Genomic DNA, 21,041 nt, shown 5'->3' with positions numbered 1-21,041 from the left:
GACACAAGTGGGCACCCCTGACATTCCACACAAGTCAGGTGGATAGTTTCCTAATATAACCACCCAGTGAATTAAGGTCTGTAGCCTGAACAAGGAAGCCCCCTAAATGTGTTAAAGAAATAACCATTTTCCTAGAACATGAAAAATAAATCTGCAGGTCGGTGTGAAAGATATGAAATAATATGTGCAGTAAAAATCATATCATTCTATTATATTAAGACCATGCTATAAGCAGCAAAGAGCGTGCTACAAGCAAAGGGTGTTGGCTTCAAAAATATAGTCAACATAGACTGAAAACACTATTTCACGTGAATGAATTAATGAGTTGTATTATACAGCATTTGCAAAAATGTCATACACTGCTGTTTGGGAAAACATGAGTAATTTATTTCAAATGGATACATAAGCAAACTATCACAGTTAAATACAACTCATGAGGGAAGATGAAAAAAAAAAGATTTCACTGTATTTACTGCTTTTCAGGTTTCCAAGACAGTACTGTTTCAAACTTAACTAGTTCCTCAAGCAAGAGTTCTCCATAACACATAATGTATTCTTACGTTCTTTTACGATTTGGTATAAAAGAACAAACCTAGTGGTCCTTGCAGGTGACCTCCTTGTGGTGACATCATCAAGTATTGTGTTCCTGTCATAAGTTCTTGAGGTGATGTCATGGCTTTTTGTGCTTGTGTCATAGGTTCTTGGACTCTTGTAATTGACACCAAATTCAAATGGAGGTGACGTTACCTCGCTACCAGGTCTGTCTGTACTAAATTTGCCTCGATCATAGAATCTGAAAATGTACAGTTCGTTAAGGTAAAATATGTTCTATCTTAGCTGTTAATTACAAAATGTATCCAGTTTATACTGTACTTTCACTTTTTGAGTACAATCAAACTAAAAGGTTGAGAATAAAACCTGTGAGCCAGCACAGCCTGTGCTCCTTTAACTGCATGGTTTTGGAGAAGAAAAAAAACTATTACATGAAGACAATTCTAAATGCCTAATTTTGAAGATAGAACACTAGCAATTATAAATTTTATTTATTTGTTTGGATTTAACTTAACAATGAAGCGCAGAAAAACTAGTCCCCCATAAATAAGCAGTTCACAGTATTTTAGAACAGGACAAAGCTCTAACATTGTTTTTGTTTCTTGGGTTTAACGTAACACTGACATATTGGCGACTTTCCAGCTTTTGATGGTGCAGGAAGACCCCATGTGCCCCTCCGGGCTTTATTTCATCATGAGTGAACACTTGGGTGGAACCACTCACCTTCCATAAGCTTGATGCATGGCTTTTACACATGAAAGAATTTTACATCCCAAGCACAGCGGTGAGGGAGCAAGTGATTCGAACTCAGCAACCTAAACAATTTGGCCCTGGAGAGCCCTTTAAAGGGTAAGGAAATCCTGAAGTAAGTTGATTTTATATGAAAGCCATCCTCAACCTGTTCTTAACGCTCAAAGAATTTTTAAAATTGGGCCACTATTGGAAAAGATATGGCAGTTTGAAATTTAAGAAAATGGCTGATCATGGAGGCAGCCATTTTAGTGTTTATGATGTCATTTACACACTGCTGAATTTTTATTTAGCAAATACCCTTTTAAATAGATCAATTTTCATATATTTCTTGAGTGTAAGGTGTAAGGTGTATAACATGATAATTTCTTTTATTATAGCTGAAAAAAGTAGAGAAATTATTTTACAGAAATAAGTAAATACAGTTTAAATGTGTATCTAAAAATATAATAAATCTGCCATTTTGTTTTTGTTGCCATGGAAACAGAATGGCCGCCAATTTGACTAAATATTTAAATGCTCATAACTTTTTCATTTTTACTCCGATTTTGAAAATTCTTTCACTTCTTTAAATGATATAAGAAATGCCAGCTGATGAAATTAAGTTAAAAACAATGTGGCCTTTCCCTTTAACAGCTCTAGGTACACATTGCCCAATGGGACTTAGTGTATGCATGAGGGTGGAGAAACACCCAAGATGGCTCTCTTGGCATTATTTCTGCATGGGTCAACACCTCCTTTGAACAACCAATTTACTGTAAGACAACAGGATGGCCTCCTACCACGCTGACCCAAGCAAGGTTTGAACCCACAGACAACTGAGGAAAGTAAATCAAAGTCAGAGACCTCAACCACTCAGCCAAGAAGGTCACTCTGATCTAACAAGTGTGTATCTCAGTTACAGGTTATACATCAGAAGTAATTCATTTTGATACAGCTGTGATCTTACCTTGGTGAATCATAACTTTTTGTTGTGAAGTCAGAGGAGTTTCTATTGCTTATGTCATAACCTCTTGTATATTTGGACATACTATCACCATCGGAGAACAGACCTCTGTTGCTTAAAGTTGGTGACGAGATATACGATTCTCTTGGAAAGTCTGAAAATATATATAAGAAAGTTTTACTTATTGAAAAAAAAAAAATTCAAAGTTAATATAAATTGCCTTAAGCTCCATTGTTAAGTAGGCCTGAATCATAATGTCCACCCCCTTAGCTCAACAGGGACTCTGCATATCTATGGATCACAGGGTCAAAAGTTTGATCCCGCAATCTCTGTAACAATCCAACAAACAACATGATGGATTTTTGATGAAAGCACTGTACTACCACTTATATTATTCCTGTATAAATGAATGCACTGTACTATCACTCATAATCGTATGGATACACAGTATTATTCCTATATAATTAAAGCACTGTTCTATCACTAACTTTTATAGCAGTACAGTATTATTCCTGTATAATGAAAGCACTGTACTATCACTCCCATTTATACTTGTACAATAGTATTTCCAAATAAGAAAGCACTGTACCACCATTCACCCTTATGTAGATACAGTATTTCCGTGTTATAAAATCACTGTACTATCATTCTTCTGTATTATTCCCATAAATGAAAGCACTGTACCACCACTCACCTCATTCCTGTACAATGAAAACATTGTACTACAAACTCACTTTTCTGAAGGTACAGTATGTGTAGTCTTATGTAAATTGAGTGGGTCAATGTCACTGACCTAAATTTCAAAGTAATTAAAGGAATCAATCTTATAGAAAGATCATCTGATAGAGGTTTAATTATGGTAAATGGACCTTCACTCACACTAATAAAAGCACTATCTTACAAATGGCACTACCACATCACTACCTTTTTACTCCTGCTCAATGCAATCTTACCTTTTTAAACTTTGCAAAGACTATAGTGTTTTCACTCACCTGAGTTCTACAGGAGAGATTAAAGTCCACCAGGGGTCAAATTTATTCCAAGAAGATAACATAACAAACACTAGGTATAATCTTTTAACACTCTTCTATATTCAATCTATTCGATTAAGTTATCTATTCCCATTTTTTTACATTCTAATACACTACTAGTATATCAATAATTCTTCGAGAGAGCAAAAATATTCCTGTAATTTTTCTGAATTTTTTACATTCTGAATATACTATTATCATAAATTCTTAGCAAGAGAAAAAACTATTCCTGCTATTTTCACAGCCTGCTGTGTTCACGTGCATTCTAAATATCACTGGAGATAAAGTATCCAGACGTAAGTGATTCTTATCTAATATTAATGTTTAATCACCATGCACAAAGAGAGCTTTTATTATGACTACATTCACTCCTTTTTATTACCTCTTGCTATATTAAGGCTTTTACTAGATGTCCAGGAAGAATGCAGAAAAAAATGATAGCAACAACTTACAGGCACAATTCAAGCTCATATGACCACTTTCCAGCTTTCAATGGTATAGGAAAACCCAAGATGCTCCTCAGGGCAGGTCCCTAGATATAACCACCAACCTTTTCACAAGTAAGCTAGAGGGCTTCCTGAACTGACATTCCCCAGCAGGGCTTGAACCCAGAGAAGAAAGGGGCAAATAACTCGAAGTCAACAACACTTAATTACCCAAAGCAAAGAGGCCCTGCAACAAGTTTGTTTCTCTAAATTGCCCTAAACAATCAGTACTTTCATAAATCACATAAAAAAGAATTTGAGAATATACTTTTAACCTTAAAATCAGACACACTCCAAATATAAGAATTTGCAAAGAAAATCAACAATATACAGTTCTTGAAACAGGAATCTGTCCATGTTTTTTTCATATTGTTTCCTTATTTTATGCATCTACTTGTACATAACAAATAAAATCTAATTTTACTCCAACATGTTGTTATTACTGTTTTATATTCACATATCCTGCACTTCTTGTCTTCCTACAAAATATCTTTGGAATAAAAATAACTGATAACAGCATTACTGGGCTAGAAAATGTGCATTTAAAACCACAATACTGCATAAATCATGATTTCACAATCCCACATGTTTGTCTATAGCAGAAAACCCCAAACAAATGTTTCTGGGGCAACGTATTTTGCAAATGTTGGGGAGGGGGAGGCTTTTTACTTAGGGAGCCAGGTTTTTATAATTTTGCATTTTTTGTAACAGTTGGGGGAAGGGATATTTGTATGGGGCAATGAAGTATATCACACGATGATTTTGAGTGTCAAAATCTGAGATAGTGAATCTTTTCAGAAGTAAAAGTAGTCCATGATCAGGTGCTTGAATATGAAATTAGCAGTCCAATGAGTTTGAGGCTGCACACCACTAACTAAAAATACTTACATTCTGCATTTTCAACAAAGTTTTGCAGTTTAAGGTGCACTTTCTACAAAAACCTATTTTTATAGAAAGTGCACCTTAAACTGCAAAACTTTGTTGAAAATGCTTACCCTCTACATGTTCACCTTGACCATCTGACCAAAGACATGATTGTGTATGATAATATATTCACCACTTCTGTATTGTGGGTTACTTATTGGTAGGATTTCATGTAAATGATGTTAAACCGATAAAAAATGTTTTCCTTACAGCCCAATTTTTGCTATGAGTTCACTGTATCAGTAGTTTTTATATAATATAAAGAAGACAAAAAAAACAAATAGAGAAATAAAATACTGTTATATCATTATCCAAGCTTTGCTATATCCTAATTTGCCACATCAGAGTCTTATTGTAATAAATGTTTTTCTTTGCCTATTAGCAAGCAGAAAATAAAAATGACTACATCAGAGAATTTTCTTGTATGAATGCCGGTAAACGTCCTGTGATGTTCTTCTAGAAATAAACTGAGCAGGAAAAGAACTTGTTCTATTATTTATTCTTTTCTCATTTCATGCAGAACTATACAGAAGAATTAGTTATGCAGCTTTCTAAACAATATTCCTCATGTTTCCTGGAAACTGATGCTATGTTCTTTTTATGCCAACTAGAATATACAGGTACCAACATGAAAAACATGTTCTCTACTTTCTGATGACTTTTCAATAAGTTCTATCATTACGTACAATCAAACATGCCTCAAATTCCTCAGATTTTTTTATTCAGAATAAATCAAAGACATTCTTTGTTTTACATTATCTATGACTTCCAATTCTACTGGGAAAAAAATAGTTATAAAGCTTTTTTTATCAATATGAACTGTTCCATACTTCTGCAGAGTAAATCAAGGTAAGTGAGAAGCTTACTTAGCATATAGGAAATAAAAAACTATAAACATTGAGCTTCTAATGAGTCGGATCACTCAATGTGAGAGAAAATGCCTCTAAGATGAGAACCAGGCTGTTCCTTTTAGACATTAATGCCAGAAAAAACACTTTTACATCTATTATTATACTAGTGAAAAGAGAGGAGAATTACTCAACTCAAACAACCCCCAATGTAACATTATTTGGAAGAAAACTGACAGTTTCTTTGCTAAATAAGAATGGCATGTTTCATAATTTTTCAGACTTTAGACTGCACTAAACAACCTGTTCTTGATCACTGTTCTTCACAAGGACTCAGTTTTATCTGACTTGAATTAATCTGTACCACTCTGTAGAGTGTACTGGACTATCAATGTTTCATTTGTAGTTTATCACTGATATTGTACAAGTGTCTAGCACTCTTCATTTTCACTCGGACTGAATTAATCTATACCATCAATTACTTCCTCCTGTTTTAACTCATCACATACTGTAGTACTCATGACTGAATTACTCTGTGCCAGTGTGTAGTGTTCCAGATTCCTCTGTACTTTATCACTAAATTTGGAAAAAGGTTCCAAGACTACCATTTTACAGTGTCCCTCTTCAATTTTTATTTACTCACTGTTCCTTACAAAGACTCCATAATCTGTAACCACTGTGTCATATTTCTCTTTAAATTTCTACTTGCTCACTGTCCACCAATATAATGTGCCCTCGTCCCACTGCCCTTTTTGCAGACTCCATGTACCACTGGAATGTGTTCCTCTTTCAAATTGTTTTGGCTCCTTGTCTTTTACAAAGACTCTATGAATTAATCTGTACCACTGTATAATGCCCTTGTTTTATTTGTATTTGAAAACTGTTCATTGCAAAGACCCCATGACTGAATCAATCTGTATCATTGTGTAGTGTCCATGTTTTATTTGTGCTTGATCACTATTCTTCAAAATAATTCCACGACTACTTAATCACTGTTTTTACAGTCATGACTGCATTGTTATGTACTACATAATGTGTCCATGTTTCATTTGTACTTGTATACTGTTCTTTCAAACACTCCATAACATAATTAATCTGTACAACTGTAAAGTGTAACTGTTTCCTTTGTGCCTGATCATTATACTTTATAAAACTTCTCTGACTGAATTAATCTGTACCACACCTCTTTACAGTGTCTCTCCTTCATCTGTACTTGAACACACTTCTTAACAAAGAATACATGATCAATTAATCAGTACCAGTGTGTATCTATAGTGTAATTGTTTGTTTGTTTGTTTTGGGGTTAACGCCGTTTTTCAACAGTATTTCAGTCATGTAACGGCGGGCAGTTAACCTAACCAGTCTTCCTGGATTCTGTACAAGTACAAACCTGTTCTCCGCAAGTAACTGCCAACTTCCCCACATGAATCAGAGGTGGAGGACTAATGATTTCAGACACAATGTCGTTTATCAAATAGTCACGGAAAACATACGCCCTGCCCGAGGATCGATCTTACGACCCTGCGATCCGTAGACCAACGCTCTTACCTACTGAGCTAAGCGGGCGGGTTTATAGTGTAATTGTTCCATTTTTATTTGCTCACTGTTCTTTACAAAAAGTTCCATGTGACACAGTTTTATTTCTACTTACAAGTGCTCCATACTTAGATTCAATTTTGCTCACTATTCTTTACACAGATTCCTAGACTGAATCCATATGTACCAATATTATACTGTCCCTGTTTCATTTGTACTTAAACACTGTTCGATACAAATTATCTGTGAATCCATGACTAGATCTGTATCAAGGCAAAGTGTCACTATAAAGGGGTACCTAACTTATAGACTTGTTACCTTACCTGTGAATCCATGACTAGAACTGTATCAATCCAAAAAGTCTCTACAAGTGGGTATATAACATCACAGATTAGAATATTTACCCAATATCCATGACTAGAGCTGTACACTAAAGTGGCAGATTAGAATATTTACCAAATATCCATGTCTAGAGCTGTACACTGTAAGTGGCAGATTACAATATTTACCCAATATCCATGACTAGAGCTGTACACTAAAGTGGCAGATTAGAATATTTACCAAATATCCATGACTAGAGCTGTACACTGTATGTGGCAGATTAGAATATTTACCCAGCTGTACACTGTAAGTGGCAGATTAGAATATTTACCCAATATCCATGACTAGAGCTGTACACTAAAGTGGCAGATTAGAATATTTACCCAATATCCATGACTAGAGCTGTACACTGTAAGTGGCAGATTAGAATATTTACCCAATATCCATGACTAGAGCTGTACACTGTAAGTGGCAGATTAGAATATCAATATCCATGACTAGAGCTGTACACTGTAAGTGCAGATTAGAATATTTACCAAGCTGTACAATGTAATGCAGATTAGAATATTTACCAATATCCATGACTAGAGCTGTACACTGTAAGTGGCAGATTAGAATATTTACCTCTAGCTGTACACTGTAAGTGGCAGAATAGAATATTTACCCAGCTGTACACTGTAAGTGGCAGATTAGAATATTTATCAAATATCCATGAATAGAGCTGTACACTGTAAGTGGCAGATTAGAATATTTACCCAGCTGTACACTGTAAGTGGCAGATTAGAATATTTACCAAATATCTATGACTAGAGCTGTACACTGTAAGTGGCAGATTAGAATATTTACCCAGCTGTACACTGTAAGTGGCAGATTAAAATATTTACCCAATATCCATGACCAGAGCTGTACACTGTAAGTGGCATATTAGAATATTTACCCAATATACATGACTAGAACTGTATCTAGGCAAAGTGTCACTGTAAGTGGCAGATTAGAATATTTACCCAATATCCATGACTAGAACTGTATCTAGGCAAAGTGACACTGTAAGACTTAGTGGGTATATAACATATCAGATTAGAATTTTTACCCCAAAATCCATGACTAGAACAGTATCAAGGCAAAGTGTCACAGTAAGTGGGTATATAACATATCAGATTAGAATTTTTACCCCAAAATCCATGACTAGAACTTATCTAGGCAAAGTGTCACTGTAAGTGGGTATATAACATATCAGATTAGAATTTTTACCCCAAAATCCATGACTAGAACAGTATCAAGGCAAAGTGTCACAGTAAGTGGGTATATAACATCACAGATTAGAATTTTTACCCCAAAATCCATGACTAGAACTTATCTAGGCAAAGTGTCACTGTAAGTGGGTATATAACATAACAGGTTAGAATATTTACCCAAATATCCATGACTAGAACTTACCCAGGCAAAATGTCACTGTAAGTGAATGTATACCTTGACAGCATAATGTTTTTACCTGAGAATCCACAAATAGATTTATAGCAAGGCCAACAGTCAAGCAGACGTACAAATTAATGGATCAGTGTTTTTCCAGATGCATATCAAGGAAAAACTTACTACAAGCCTTTACATCTTAATACTAGATCTATTCCAATGCAAAGTGTCACTGTAAGTGAGTGTTTAACTTGATAGGTAAGTGTTCTTACCTGTGAATCCATGACTAAATCTGTATCAAGACAAAGTGTAATAAGGGCATAAAACTTTAGGATTAATGTCTTATATGTGAATCCACAATAAGATCTGTACCAAGGCAAAGTGTCACTATAAAAGGGCGATTGTTTTTACCTGAAAAACCATGACTACATCTGAATAAAGACAATCTGTAACTGTAAGTGGGTGCTTTACTTAGTAGATGGGAATCATGACTCTGTGTTATTTTTTGTTTTGTTTGTTTGTAACTTCAGATTAGTATTTCACCTGAGAATCCATGACTAGAAATTTATTGAGGAGAAGTGTTACTTAACATTGGTGTATAACATGTAATAGTGCTTTTACCTGAGAATTCATGACTAGACCTGTATCAAGGCAATGTGTCTCAAACTGAGAGTTATTTATTTATTTATTTGCGTTTTACGGCGCACCAACACAGTATAGGTTATATGGCGCCAAACAGGACTACAAATTTTGGTTCCACATCTCATTTACATCGAAATAAAAACATGAGATATGGAATCAAAATTTGCACACCTGCTGGAATCACAGTTACTGCAAAACCAAGTGTTAAGACCCTATTGGTCGCCTCTTACGATCATGCAAGGGTAAGGCAGTGGTTCCAATTCTTTTCATACACAGATCGTCCCAGAACCACATGGGGCCTCAAATTGACAGAGCAGCTGCTTTATTACCTGAGAATCCATGACTTACAACAGTTACTGTATCCAAGCAAACTGTCACTACATGTTGGTGTATAATCTGATGGCTCAGTCACTCCATGACTAGAACCATGTCTGTCTTGTAAAATAATAAGTTTACCTGTGAATCCATGATTTGATCTGTATCGAGGCGAAGTGTCACTGTAAGTGGGTGTATAACTTGTTAGATCAGTATTCCCTGTGTATCGAAGATCACCAATGTTTCTATGTCGACCTGAAATAGTGAAAATTTTGTTACAATCGAAACTGCCACAACATCTGATCAAAGCAAAATTAATATTCTGTAGTTCTTGTTGCTGTATGTGTCTCTGTGTAACTGTTGTATAAAGATTGGCTTGCCGGCCTGATTAGCTCAATAGGGAGGGAACAGATGTACGGATCACAGGGTCGTGAGTTTGATGCCCCGGAAGGGCATAATATTATGTTCTCCATGATTTGATAAAAGACACTGTGTCTGAAATCATTTGTCCTCCACCTCTGATTCATGTTCGGAAGTTGGTAGCTACTTGGAGAGACATGTTTGTACTCGTACAAAATCTAGGAACACTGGTTAGGTTACTGCCCGCTGTTACATAACTGATATACTGTTGAAAAAAAACGGCGTTTAACCCAAAACAAACAAAAAAATAAATTCTGCAAAAGGATTGGTAGAAAGACAGAAAAATCATGAACTTATAATGGGTATAAAATGACAAGCTATTGATAATTTTTGTCTTCATTACAGAATTCTTCAAGCTATTAAAGAAACATATACATGAAATAACTACAATGGACCAGGAACAATAATGAAACCAGGTTCAAGTGAAGATCAGGGTGTGTGGGCTCAATTTTAAGACTGCCACGTGGGCAATGAACACACTTTACTGCAAAATTTTCATATCTTTGCTGTACACTAGTGTGTAATTTTTCACCGTTTTAACATGATGAATAGACTAGAATCAGTCTGGTTTCCATCACAGGTAAGGTATGTTGAACATCTTCAACTCTATAAATCACCATTGAACATTATGTCGAGAAAAATATAAACTTCTCCTCTGGGAGAATAAACTATTTCTTTGCTTTTTTTTATGATGTAAATCGTCAGATGAAAGGTCTGAAGTGATGAAATTCTCATTAAAAGTTAAAATCCTGTTTTATGTCAAAAAGTTTGAAATCAGACAGGTTGTTAGAATAAAGAAAATGTTTCAAATTATCGGGAGGGAAAAGATTCTTCCCATACTGACGGTAAATAAAAATGTAAATTAAACTTTTATAGTCAGAGAAAGATTAAATATCTATATGGTAACACTGAACTAAATGTAACACTGGGTCACAAAGGTAACAAGTCACAAAGGTTTGAAATGAAGGTAACACCTGACTTAATGGAAACACAAGGGCATAAAAAATTTAACCTTTCATAGTCATAAAGGTAACATGATGTCATATAGGTAACACCTGACTTAATGGTAACACTAGGTCATAAATGTAATATTTCATGGTCATGAAGGTTACACTAGTTCATGAAGGTAACACTAGGTCATAAATGTAATATTTCATGGTCATGAAGGTAACACTAGTTCATGAAGGTAACACTAGGTCATAATGGTAACTACCACATTTTGTCCATTTTTCAGGACTTGTAAACGAAAGTATATATTATGGCCAGTTAAATAAAACTATCAAATACACAATCTACTTAACAGTATTTCTACCCATACAGGATTACTTTCAATTGACCACCTTACATTATCTTATATAATACAACATATTCATCATAATCTTGTATAAATATTTCATCTAATTTGCACAGGAATTATATGACATCCACTTGAAATTTCAGATAAGATCTTCAATTTCTACAGATCTGTTTGCACTTTTTCCCATATAAGTTGTCTTGCAGCTATTTGAAAAATTCTTAATGAAATGCCATTATTTCAAAATATTGAAAATTTCAACCATTTTCAATGAACATCTACTTACATTAAAATTTTTGCATGAAATGCCATAATTTCTACAGCTTTAAAGAGAATTAATTTCCGATATTTTGGTTGTTATCACAGCTTTAAGAGAATTAATTTTCGAACAATATTATGGTTATTGTTTAACAATTTACAAAAAGAAAAATATTATAATGGCAGATACTTTTTTACAAAGTAGTACAGCTTTTTAGCAAATCACTAGGGGTGACTATTGAGGCCAATTTTGACTATTGCAATACTATTGATATTGCTTAAAAACTATTGCGATACTATTCTATTGCAGGTTACTATTGCGATACTATTGCAATAGTAATCGGCCATCATATTTTATACAGTAAAGCTACCAACTGGCATTGTTACACAGTGTAAGAGACGGCACTGTTTATAATTGCTGTTAACACACATTGAGATGTTTGTATAACTGAAACGGACAGAAATAATTCTAATATTAAATATTTCTTGCCTTCCTTGGCTTTGGAACAATAAGTAAAACAGTAAACCTATGCAAGGTATACTCAAACGAATCGGCCATTTTGTTGCGAATGTCAACATGTTAACATGTAATAACCCAAAGCATCGAAAAAGACGAAAATTAACGGATCGGATTAAGGTGTACCAGCACTAAATGAAGGGCCCTACCGAACAGTTTGCTGTATAATACAAGTGGCCTTCTTTCTCCATGTCCATAGTACATTTTCTCATCTAAAATTAACAGGTTATTTAAACATATTTAATCAAAGTTTCTAAGAAACTAAATTTATTAATTATCTCCCAGACTTCTCAGTCCTTTATGGTAGTTTAATTCCGTGAGGGTAATTATTGTAATGGAGACGTAAACATTTTCCGAGGCGCAAATGAAAGCTGGCTGTGTTTCTTGGTTTATAAATTATAAATCATTTCTGTATTTACTAAAATTTCAAAACTGTCGAAACTATCGATTGTTGAAGGAACTATCGGCGATTGTTATTGGATCATGACTTTTCTATCGATGCATGCTATCGGGACACTTAGTATCGCAATGCATCGATAGTTCGATGTATCGTTACACCCCTACAAATCACCCATCATATTTCAGACTTCCATGCAGCCCTTCCTGGATGGAGGTTTTTCTTACTCGGTATGGGTGGAATTGTGGTACCATAGCATGGTAGGAGGTGGAAATGACCAGGAGTGGTAGTGGGGTGGGGGGGGGGGGGGGGGGGGGGGGGAATGACCAAAAAAGCACTGGTGCTTTTGCACAGAAAGGAACCAGTAACCAAAATTTATTCATCAAAAATCTGTTAAGTGGAAGCCCTTCCACTGAAAGACTGATCAGCTCTGGCTGCGTGCTTTATTACACTCTTCTGAAAATGATACGGCTGGAAAACAAGTTCACGCCAAAACAATAAACTATTCTTGGAAAATCAATCAATGTTGTTGGGTGGGGTACTAAGTAATTAACACATTACATTATAAACTTAGCATTTTAACCTTTAAGTAAAGAGCATTTCCTATAAGAAGGAATTGTAATCAAACAGAGAGTAAATGGCATAATGAATCCGATATAATCACCTCAAAGACCAAAGGAATGTTTTTTAATGCTTTTTTCACAATTAGAAAGTATCATAAAACATCTAATAGATATAATTATTATTTCAACCATTTATTTTCTGTGTTGCTATTTTTCGGCTTCCCTTTTTTCACACTGCTACAAGAAATTAAGTAGATCTACCATTACACTCCTTAGTTATAACCAAACCGGTGTTCCTGGATTCTCTACCAGTAATTTTTTATCTATCATTAGTAACAGACAACTTCTCCACACAATTCAGAGGAGAAGGACATATAACTTCAGACATACTGTTTTCCACTAAATTGTCACAGACAGCATATACCAGTTTCGAAGATCAAACTTGCTTCTCCCAATAGTAATCACTTACTGAACCTTTAATAAAGTCATTACTTCAATATGCTAGCAAGGAGAACATTTTCTCTGACACTTTAAATGAAGACAACAACCTATAAAAGATATTTTGTTCCCTATTTCTTCCTCATGTGGAGAAGTTGTTTATTACTTCTGGAAAAACATTGTAACAAAGTAAATCAAAACTGCTGTTGTGCTACAAATTTTTGTCACAACATTTAATACTCCATTCCATTACACAATTTTTTTTTTCAAATTAAAGTTCTTTGAATCACCTCTCTAATTATGTTACTGCTTTTTATGCACACAGTCTAGCACTATAGGGGAAACATTTGCAATCGCCTGGATCACAGGGAAAGCCCGGTTCTAATATTTGTGCAAACAATATTTTCATTGCGCCCAGTCAACAGAAACACAATATATACCATATCCACTATAAAACTCAAAAGCATGATCAGTGATCTTTAGAATAAATATGAATATACTAAAGAAAAAATAAAGTAAAATCAAATTTCTAATTTTCCTTTTATGTCTCTATCAAGTTAATCAAGTCTTTCGATAGAAACTTTCAAACCCTTGCACAAGATCTCTAATTTTATACCCATACAGTATACACACATATAAAAATCTGCTACATATTAATAACTAATAAACACCATAAATTCCATATCCAAAACACTATGTCATATTTTACACAGCAAAAAAACGTACATTATTATTTATTACATTATCAAAAAGCATGTTAATTATCTCCACCTTACATCATTTTACATTCCAGCAGCAAGAGAGATTCACTTGAAAATATACCCTGATGCACAGACAAGATAGGTTGTTTCTGGAAGGAATACACAGATTCTCTGCAGATTACATCAATACACAATTGCCAAAACTTTCACATATTGTATACCTCTCATAAATATATACAGTCATGGAGAACTTAAGGAAGTGCGTCTTGTAATATTGTCTTCTATGGAAAAGTAAACATGATCTAGTAACACTAAGATGTAGCATTTAGATACTAAACTAACATTAAGATTTAGCATTTAGATACTAAACTAACATTGTGTATTGAGAAGTTTTACAAGTTGGGAAAACATGTGCAGGCAAACAGAGACTCAAACCCTGGTTGTTCTCTCAAAACAGTCCTGATGTTCTACCATCTTTCTGTCTAAGCTTAGTATAAATTAGCAAAAAGAAGAAAACCAAGAAAATATTAAATTATCACTGACTCACACTGTGGGTAAAATGTCACAATGTCAGAAAAATGTGAATCCTGACTGAGACTCAAACCCAGGGCCTCTTGATACTATTCAGAAGCTCTACGAACTGAGCTACCAGGTGCCTAACATATTTTCTCCCAAAAGATTAAAATAGTCACAAATGCTATGCAAGACTTTGATCCTTGGTTGTTACTTAAAGCTTATATATAGTTGCTATGTACAGGAAACCCATCTGGGCGACTCCTCCAGCACTTTAGTAGTTTTAGTTGGTGAATAGTATAAGAAGACACCCCAATTCCTGAAGCCTCCCTTATTTTTTAGAGCACCCATACACAGGACTCCTTTCCCAATGTTAATAATTTAACAGTGGCTGGAACTCAAGACCCATGGTTCCATAGTATGACAGCATTACCACTGGGCCACTGAGTCCGCTCTCACCTTCAGTTGCTCTTAAAACTGACCAAGGTCATTCAGCTTTCATCTCTCTTTCATGCATGAAAGTTGTTAGTATATAATACTGTAATCAGAAATTTTATCAATGTTGTTTGGCACAACATCTGCAACTACTGAAATCTATATCATAGAAAAATATTTCCAGGAAAAGAAAACAGGGGAAAAACCACAGTGCAAAGATATAATCTTATTCAAAGAATCAACATCTGCACCAACTGAGACAACAATCCAAAGTACATCTGTATCAATCAAAGAACTGTTGGACTGTAGGGAGGGAAACCAGTCTATTTAGCGCTAGATATAACATTTTAACAGACTAAACATTATTCTGATAGTGTATACAATTCTGAAGATTGTATTAATCTTAATATTTTGGATAAGCTAACTGTATTGAAAGTATAAATAGATTCTCATGATTTTTGTCCCAAGGCAAATGTTTTACTTTTAAATTACGTTTAAAAACGGGCCTATATTGCTGTTTTCTTTAAATGTGCTAACCACAGAAAGTTCTTAATAACTGAGGAATTAATAAAATGTAATGACTTGAATCAAAGCTGTTGTCTAAATTCTGTAAGTCTTTCTGTAATAAATGCTTATTTGGTAAGAGTGTTTGTGTCCTCTTGTAGTGGCTTCGCAGACTGTATCTTTACTCAAATATTTAATGTAGTGAGTGTTGTCCATCTATATCCATGGTCCAATATCATTGTAACTCCTATGAAACTCTTGTGAAAAGCAACAGGTGAATCAGCAGAAATCTCCTAAAATTATGCAAACATTCAGGTAAAATCTGTAAAAAGCTGAAAAAAGCGCTATTCCTATGACATATTTTTATGGACAGCAAGACACATGACATCCTATGGACACAGAAACAAACATAATATAATTTATATATCTCTATAATGTACTTTTTTGCACAAAGCTTTTAAACTATAGTTTAGCATGTAAACCAGACTTATTAGTCTGGCTTGGCCTAAGTAATGCCAGATAAGAAAGGTATGAAGTTTCTTAGAAACCATCTTAGTACATTAGGTATGGAATACTATGGTTGCCACCATTTTTATACTGACTTGAAACATAGAAGTCTTGCTGCACTATGCAAAGCTACTAACACATGGATTTCTCACTAATAATTAATCAACAAACTTGTAAAGTGATTTGACTTTTGAATAATCAAACCAGTAAAAGTCAATAGAACTTAGTTCAAGGACATTAACAACACTGTTAGATATTCATGTTACAAGGCAGCAGGGATTGATAAGCATTTATAATTTAGTAAAAGGAATGTAACATCATTTCAATTCCTTTGCATAATTAAATTTTGTCATTTTAGCTTAAAATGACACTCTGGTTGGGACTAGAACTTCAAATTTCACACAGAATAATAAACTAGAATTTAACTTCAAACAACTACAAAATCCATGTAAACTAGTTCCTTGTGAATATAAATGGTTTCACGGTATCAAGAACTTCAAAATTAATGTCAATTACATCAAAAATGAAATGGGCCCAGCAACTCTGTTCATACAAAGCCAAAGAGACCATCCAAATGGCTCCTTGAAAAAAAGCACAAGACTATGAAATTATTAAGAAGGCTGCTGGTTTGAATACCCAGGCATGGCCAATAGTCTCCAAGTCAATTTTCTTTCACTTTTATTATCTTTTTTTTTTAATTATCTGTTATTTAGGGAGAATAAAGTACAACAAGTAAAGAATCCCCCCATAAACCACTTCTTCTAACAGAAATGCTTGTGAATCATAGCATCACACAAAAACAAAGGTGTACTCACTGATTTTGTTTATTTCCATTGACAAAGCATTGAAATAATGCAAATATTAAAAGTGAAAATATAAAAATGTTTCTTCTTTAAATCCTCACACTAAAAAGTCAGATTTAAGAAATCTATAAAAATTCTCAACAAAAACACTGAATAAGATACCATAATCCCAAACCAGAAGCTGTGATGAGTAACAAAACAAAAACACCATCTAATTATGATAATCAAAGATTATTGGGGGTAAGCCACATTAATATTGACAGGTGTAATACACACAAAATGCCAGTTACCTTCAGGGAATCAACTGCCCAGAACTATATCATTTTTCCCCGATTATAATAATTACAGATAGATTACAAGCACATGTTCATCATGTTATGATGTATAGCAAAATCAATCCCCAGATGATAACTTCTGTATTAATAAGATACATTCTTTCATGTCTGGTTCCTATACAAGTAATTCCTAGGTCAATTGGGCTTATCAGTTCAATAGACGTAAGAATATTTATCATCATCATCATTATCATCAGTAACAGTTGCAGCATCTTCTTCATCATCAATGTAATCAAATAAAGAAGGTACTAGAAATGTTTCTTCAAGAAATATGTTTCCCCTCAAACAATAGTGTTCATAGTCTGAGTTGTTGTTGAAAACAAGTTAGAAATGGGCAATAACTCTGGGGATTATGATCAATTGAATTGCCCCTGAAACTGCCCATAAAAATCTGAAATCATCTGCTAGTGTCTTCAGCAACAAAGTTAATTAGTTGAATCTTTCGAAAGAAACCTTTTCCAGAAGTTATATCATCATCATTTTCATCACCACCAGCACCACCGCCATTGTCATAATGTAAATGATCAACATCATCATTATCATAATGCATCACCATAATCATCATCAGCTGCAGCAACAACAAAAATATCATCATCATCATCATCACCACCACTGACTTCAATATAAACATATACTTCAACAACACAGTCATCAATATTATCATACTGTTACATGTATATTCACTTGATACCGGGAAAAAATTGAATGTATTATTTTATAAACTAGTTTTTGATGGCAGACTTCACGCTCATTCTACTAACATTTAAGATCGTTAAAAAAACACGGAAATAAATGGAAAAAAATATAAAGAGGACATTAACTGATACAAGACAGTCTTACCTGTAAATTGTGTACATCTTTAAATATTTTTTATCCATAAATTTATAAACTTTAGCACAATAAATCATTACCCCCAGGTTAAAATACCATCAACACACAGTATGTATTAACTCAAATAAAACACACGAGTTATAAAATCGAGACAGTAAATAGAAAGTAGCCAATTAAAAATTCAATCCAAACAACAAGCCACTCAAAGCGTTGTATGGATAATCACTTTCGCCAACAACTACCAAGGAATTTTAATACCGTCTTTTCACTGACTTTAATAAGTGTGCCACTCTCACTTACTTAATATGATCATAAATTACTTTAAGAAGACATCCAAAATCTACAAATGAAAAATTATCTGAATTCATTATTATAAATAACTACTACAAGTAACAATTCTGTTAAATTTCCAACTGTATGAAAATTTTCTACAATTTTGGTAATATGGAAAGAAGATTTGAATCACGATCGATCGATCGGGGTAGATTGTACCGTAAAACTACTGTAAAACCTCAATCAGATGGACATAAATGTCCGCACAATGTGATGTCTGCATACAGAAGTGAGTAAACTAATTCTTTCAATATCTGTTCTGTAGACACTTTGATATTTATCAGAACCCTGTGACCTTGACCTCTGAGCTAAGGATTTAAATAATTACTCGCTTCTCAAGAATTACTTCCCTTTTTAAAAGCTATTTTAAACTTATATTCCAAGAGTCGAAAAACCAAAAGTTTTCCTTGATATTAAGACAACTTATAAATGCATTCTGACACATTGGAATAAATCAAACAAAAAAACTTATATATATTCAAACTTGAGCTTAACAAATTTTTCTCACTAAAAAACTGCACTTAACAAGTCAGAGTTCATTATGGTTTAGAAAACTTGTACTAACGGAAGAACTTACAGAAATTCACACACGGATAATACACTCAAGTACCTAGGGACAGTTTACAGGAAAATTTTTGAAGTTTGGTGTCATATATATCAAAGCGAGTTGTCATTCATTAGGAATGAAATTCTATACATCATTTATAATGTATCCGAAAAATCAATCCATTACAGAAATAGCGTCTATATCATAATATTACCATTTTATTCAAGTATTATTTATAGTACAGGGCGATATTTTAAAGAAATTTAGTTCTCGTATGTAGGGCCTAGAGTTTCAAGTGTTTTCACTTGTGCTGACAAAACAGTTTTTTCATCCTGGGGTGTAGGGTGACACTTGTCATGCTGTCTTATGTATAATAATGAGCAAGTAACTACATTTATGAATGAATCTGTAATTCATACATTACTACATGAATATCTTGCTTAAAAGGAAGACTTATTTCTCCTATCATTAGAAGTATACCTCCAGAACTGTTCTGGTTGAAAATCAGGCCTTATAACCACTTAAACAGTTACCCTGGAATCCAAACAATCCTACGCAGTGAAAGATTCAATTTAATATTAATTATTATAACAGATAGTCAGTAATGTATACTGAATAATTTCTCAAGCAGTTCTTTTATATACAGAATAATCTTTATTGATATTAAAGGTGAACAATACACCACAAGCTGGGCAAGTGTACCCAAAGCAGTCAATATGAGCCTGTCCATATACATGTACAGCAAAAACAACAACAACAACAACAAAATCAGTCAAATGGCAATCAAATAAAGTCATTTTGGCTAAAAACAGAAAATAAGGCATTTTAACCTTTAACTGAAAGTCTGAAGCAAATCAGGCTAATATATTTTAATCAAAGGTTTAAAAAATGGAGAAAAAATGGAGAAGGGCAGCAACAAATAAAATTTTAAGGATGGCCTAAATGCAGAAAGGAATACCGTTCTAGGAAATGTTAACAGAACTATTTTGTTTCCCTGATAACAATTAAAAAACATACTGAACTCCTCAGCCAATGTATTACACATACATTGATACAAGACAGACAATTTCACTGGAGAAATATACCGATATATCTTGAAAAATGATTAATATGATTTGAGCCGCACCATGAGAAAACCAACACAGTATGTTTGCGACCAGCATGGATCCAGACCAGCCTGCGCATTCGCCCAGTCTGGTCAGGATCCATGCTGTTCGCTAATTGTTTCTCTAATTGCAATAGGCTTTGAAAGCCAACAGCATGGATCCTGACCAGTCTGCGCGGATGCAAACACACTATGTTGGTTTTCTCATGGTGCAGCTCATTTATAAATACAACCTACGTAAAAGAAAAAGTACTCAGAAATTGGCACCAAATCCTGGCAACCTTCATGAAATGCAAGAATTTCACGCCTGTCTTCCATTTTGAGGTTTTATCAATCACATGCAGCCACTGGAAGAGAGATGTCGGAGAGACCAAAATATCTCCTTGCATCTATCTCATATTTTACCAGAGGTAATAAATTTGCTCATTTGTAAACAGTCGATCTTTCCTATGACAATACTATCTAGACATAATATCATAATCAGAAGAAATAAGACGGGTGGTGTGGCATTTTGTGGAATTTGATATACTGCTGCAAGAAGGAAGGTATGTTTTTACTCTGCTGTCTACCATTGGGCAGGACTTCTAAAGTGATCTAATCATCAAACAAGAGCTGTCGGAGGACAGCAACGCTCGACTATTCAACAGCCTTGTCATTTGAATGAATACAAAAGTCGAAGAAGGGGCATAATTTTGTAAAAATGGAAAAACGGGTTATGGAACCTTCACAGTGCTTATCAGCTCATAAAGTGAACAAGTGCGTGAAGTTTCAATCCTTTCC

General features: G+C 34.2%; 1 protein-coding gene across 11 annotated transcripts in view; it reads right to left on the bottom strand.

The window, feature by feature from the left end:
* Positions 1–21,041, bottom strand: part of LOC123538762 (uncharacterized) — a 197,351-nt gene that overhangs the window by 145,857 nt on the left and 30,453 nt on the right. For all 11 annotated transcript variants that reach the window (XM_053530361.1, XM_053530356.1, XM_053530360.1 and 8 more), the window contains exons 2-4: positions 9,902–10,015; positions 2,252–2,402; positions 593–793 (exon numbers count right to left, since the gene is read on the bottom strand). In XM_053530361.1, the coding sequence (XP_053386336.1) occupies positions 593–793; positions 2,252–2,402; positions 9,902–10,015 (466 nt within the window). The remainder of the gene's footprint in view (positions 1–592; positions 794–2,251; positions 2,403–9,901; positions 10,016–21,041) is intronic.

This window comes from Mercenaria mercenaria, chromosome 18 (assembly GCF_021730395.1).
Source record: "Mercenaria mercenaria strain notata chromosome 18, MADL_Memer_1, whole genome shotgun sequence".
NCBI classification, from domain to species: domain Eukaryota; kingdom Metazoa; phylum Mollusca; class Bivalvia; order Venerida; family Veneridae; genus Mercenaria; species Mercenaria mercenaria.
The sequence above is the reverse complement of the archived record's forward strand: the minus strand, read 5'-3'. Positions and strand labels throughout refer to the sequence as shown.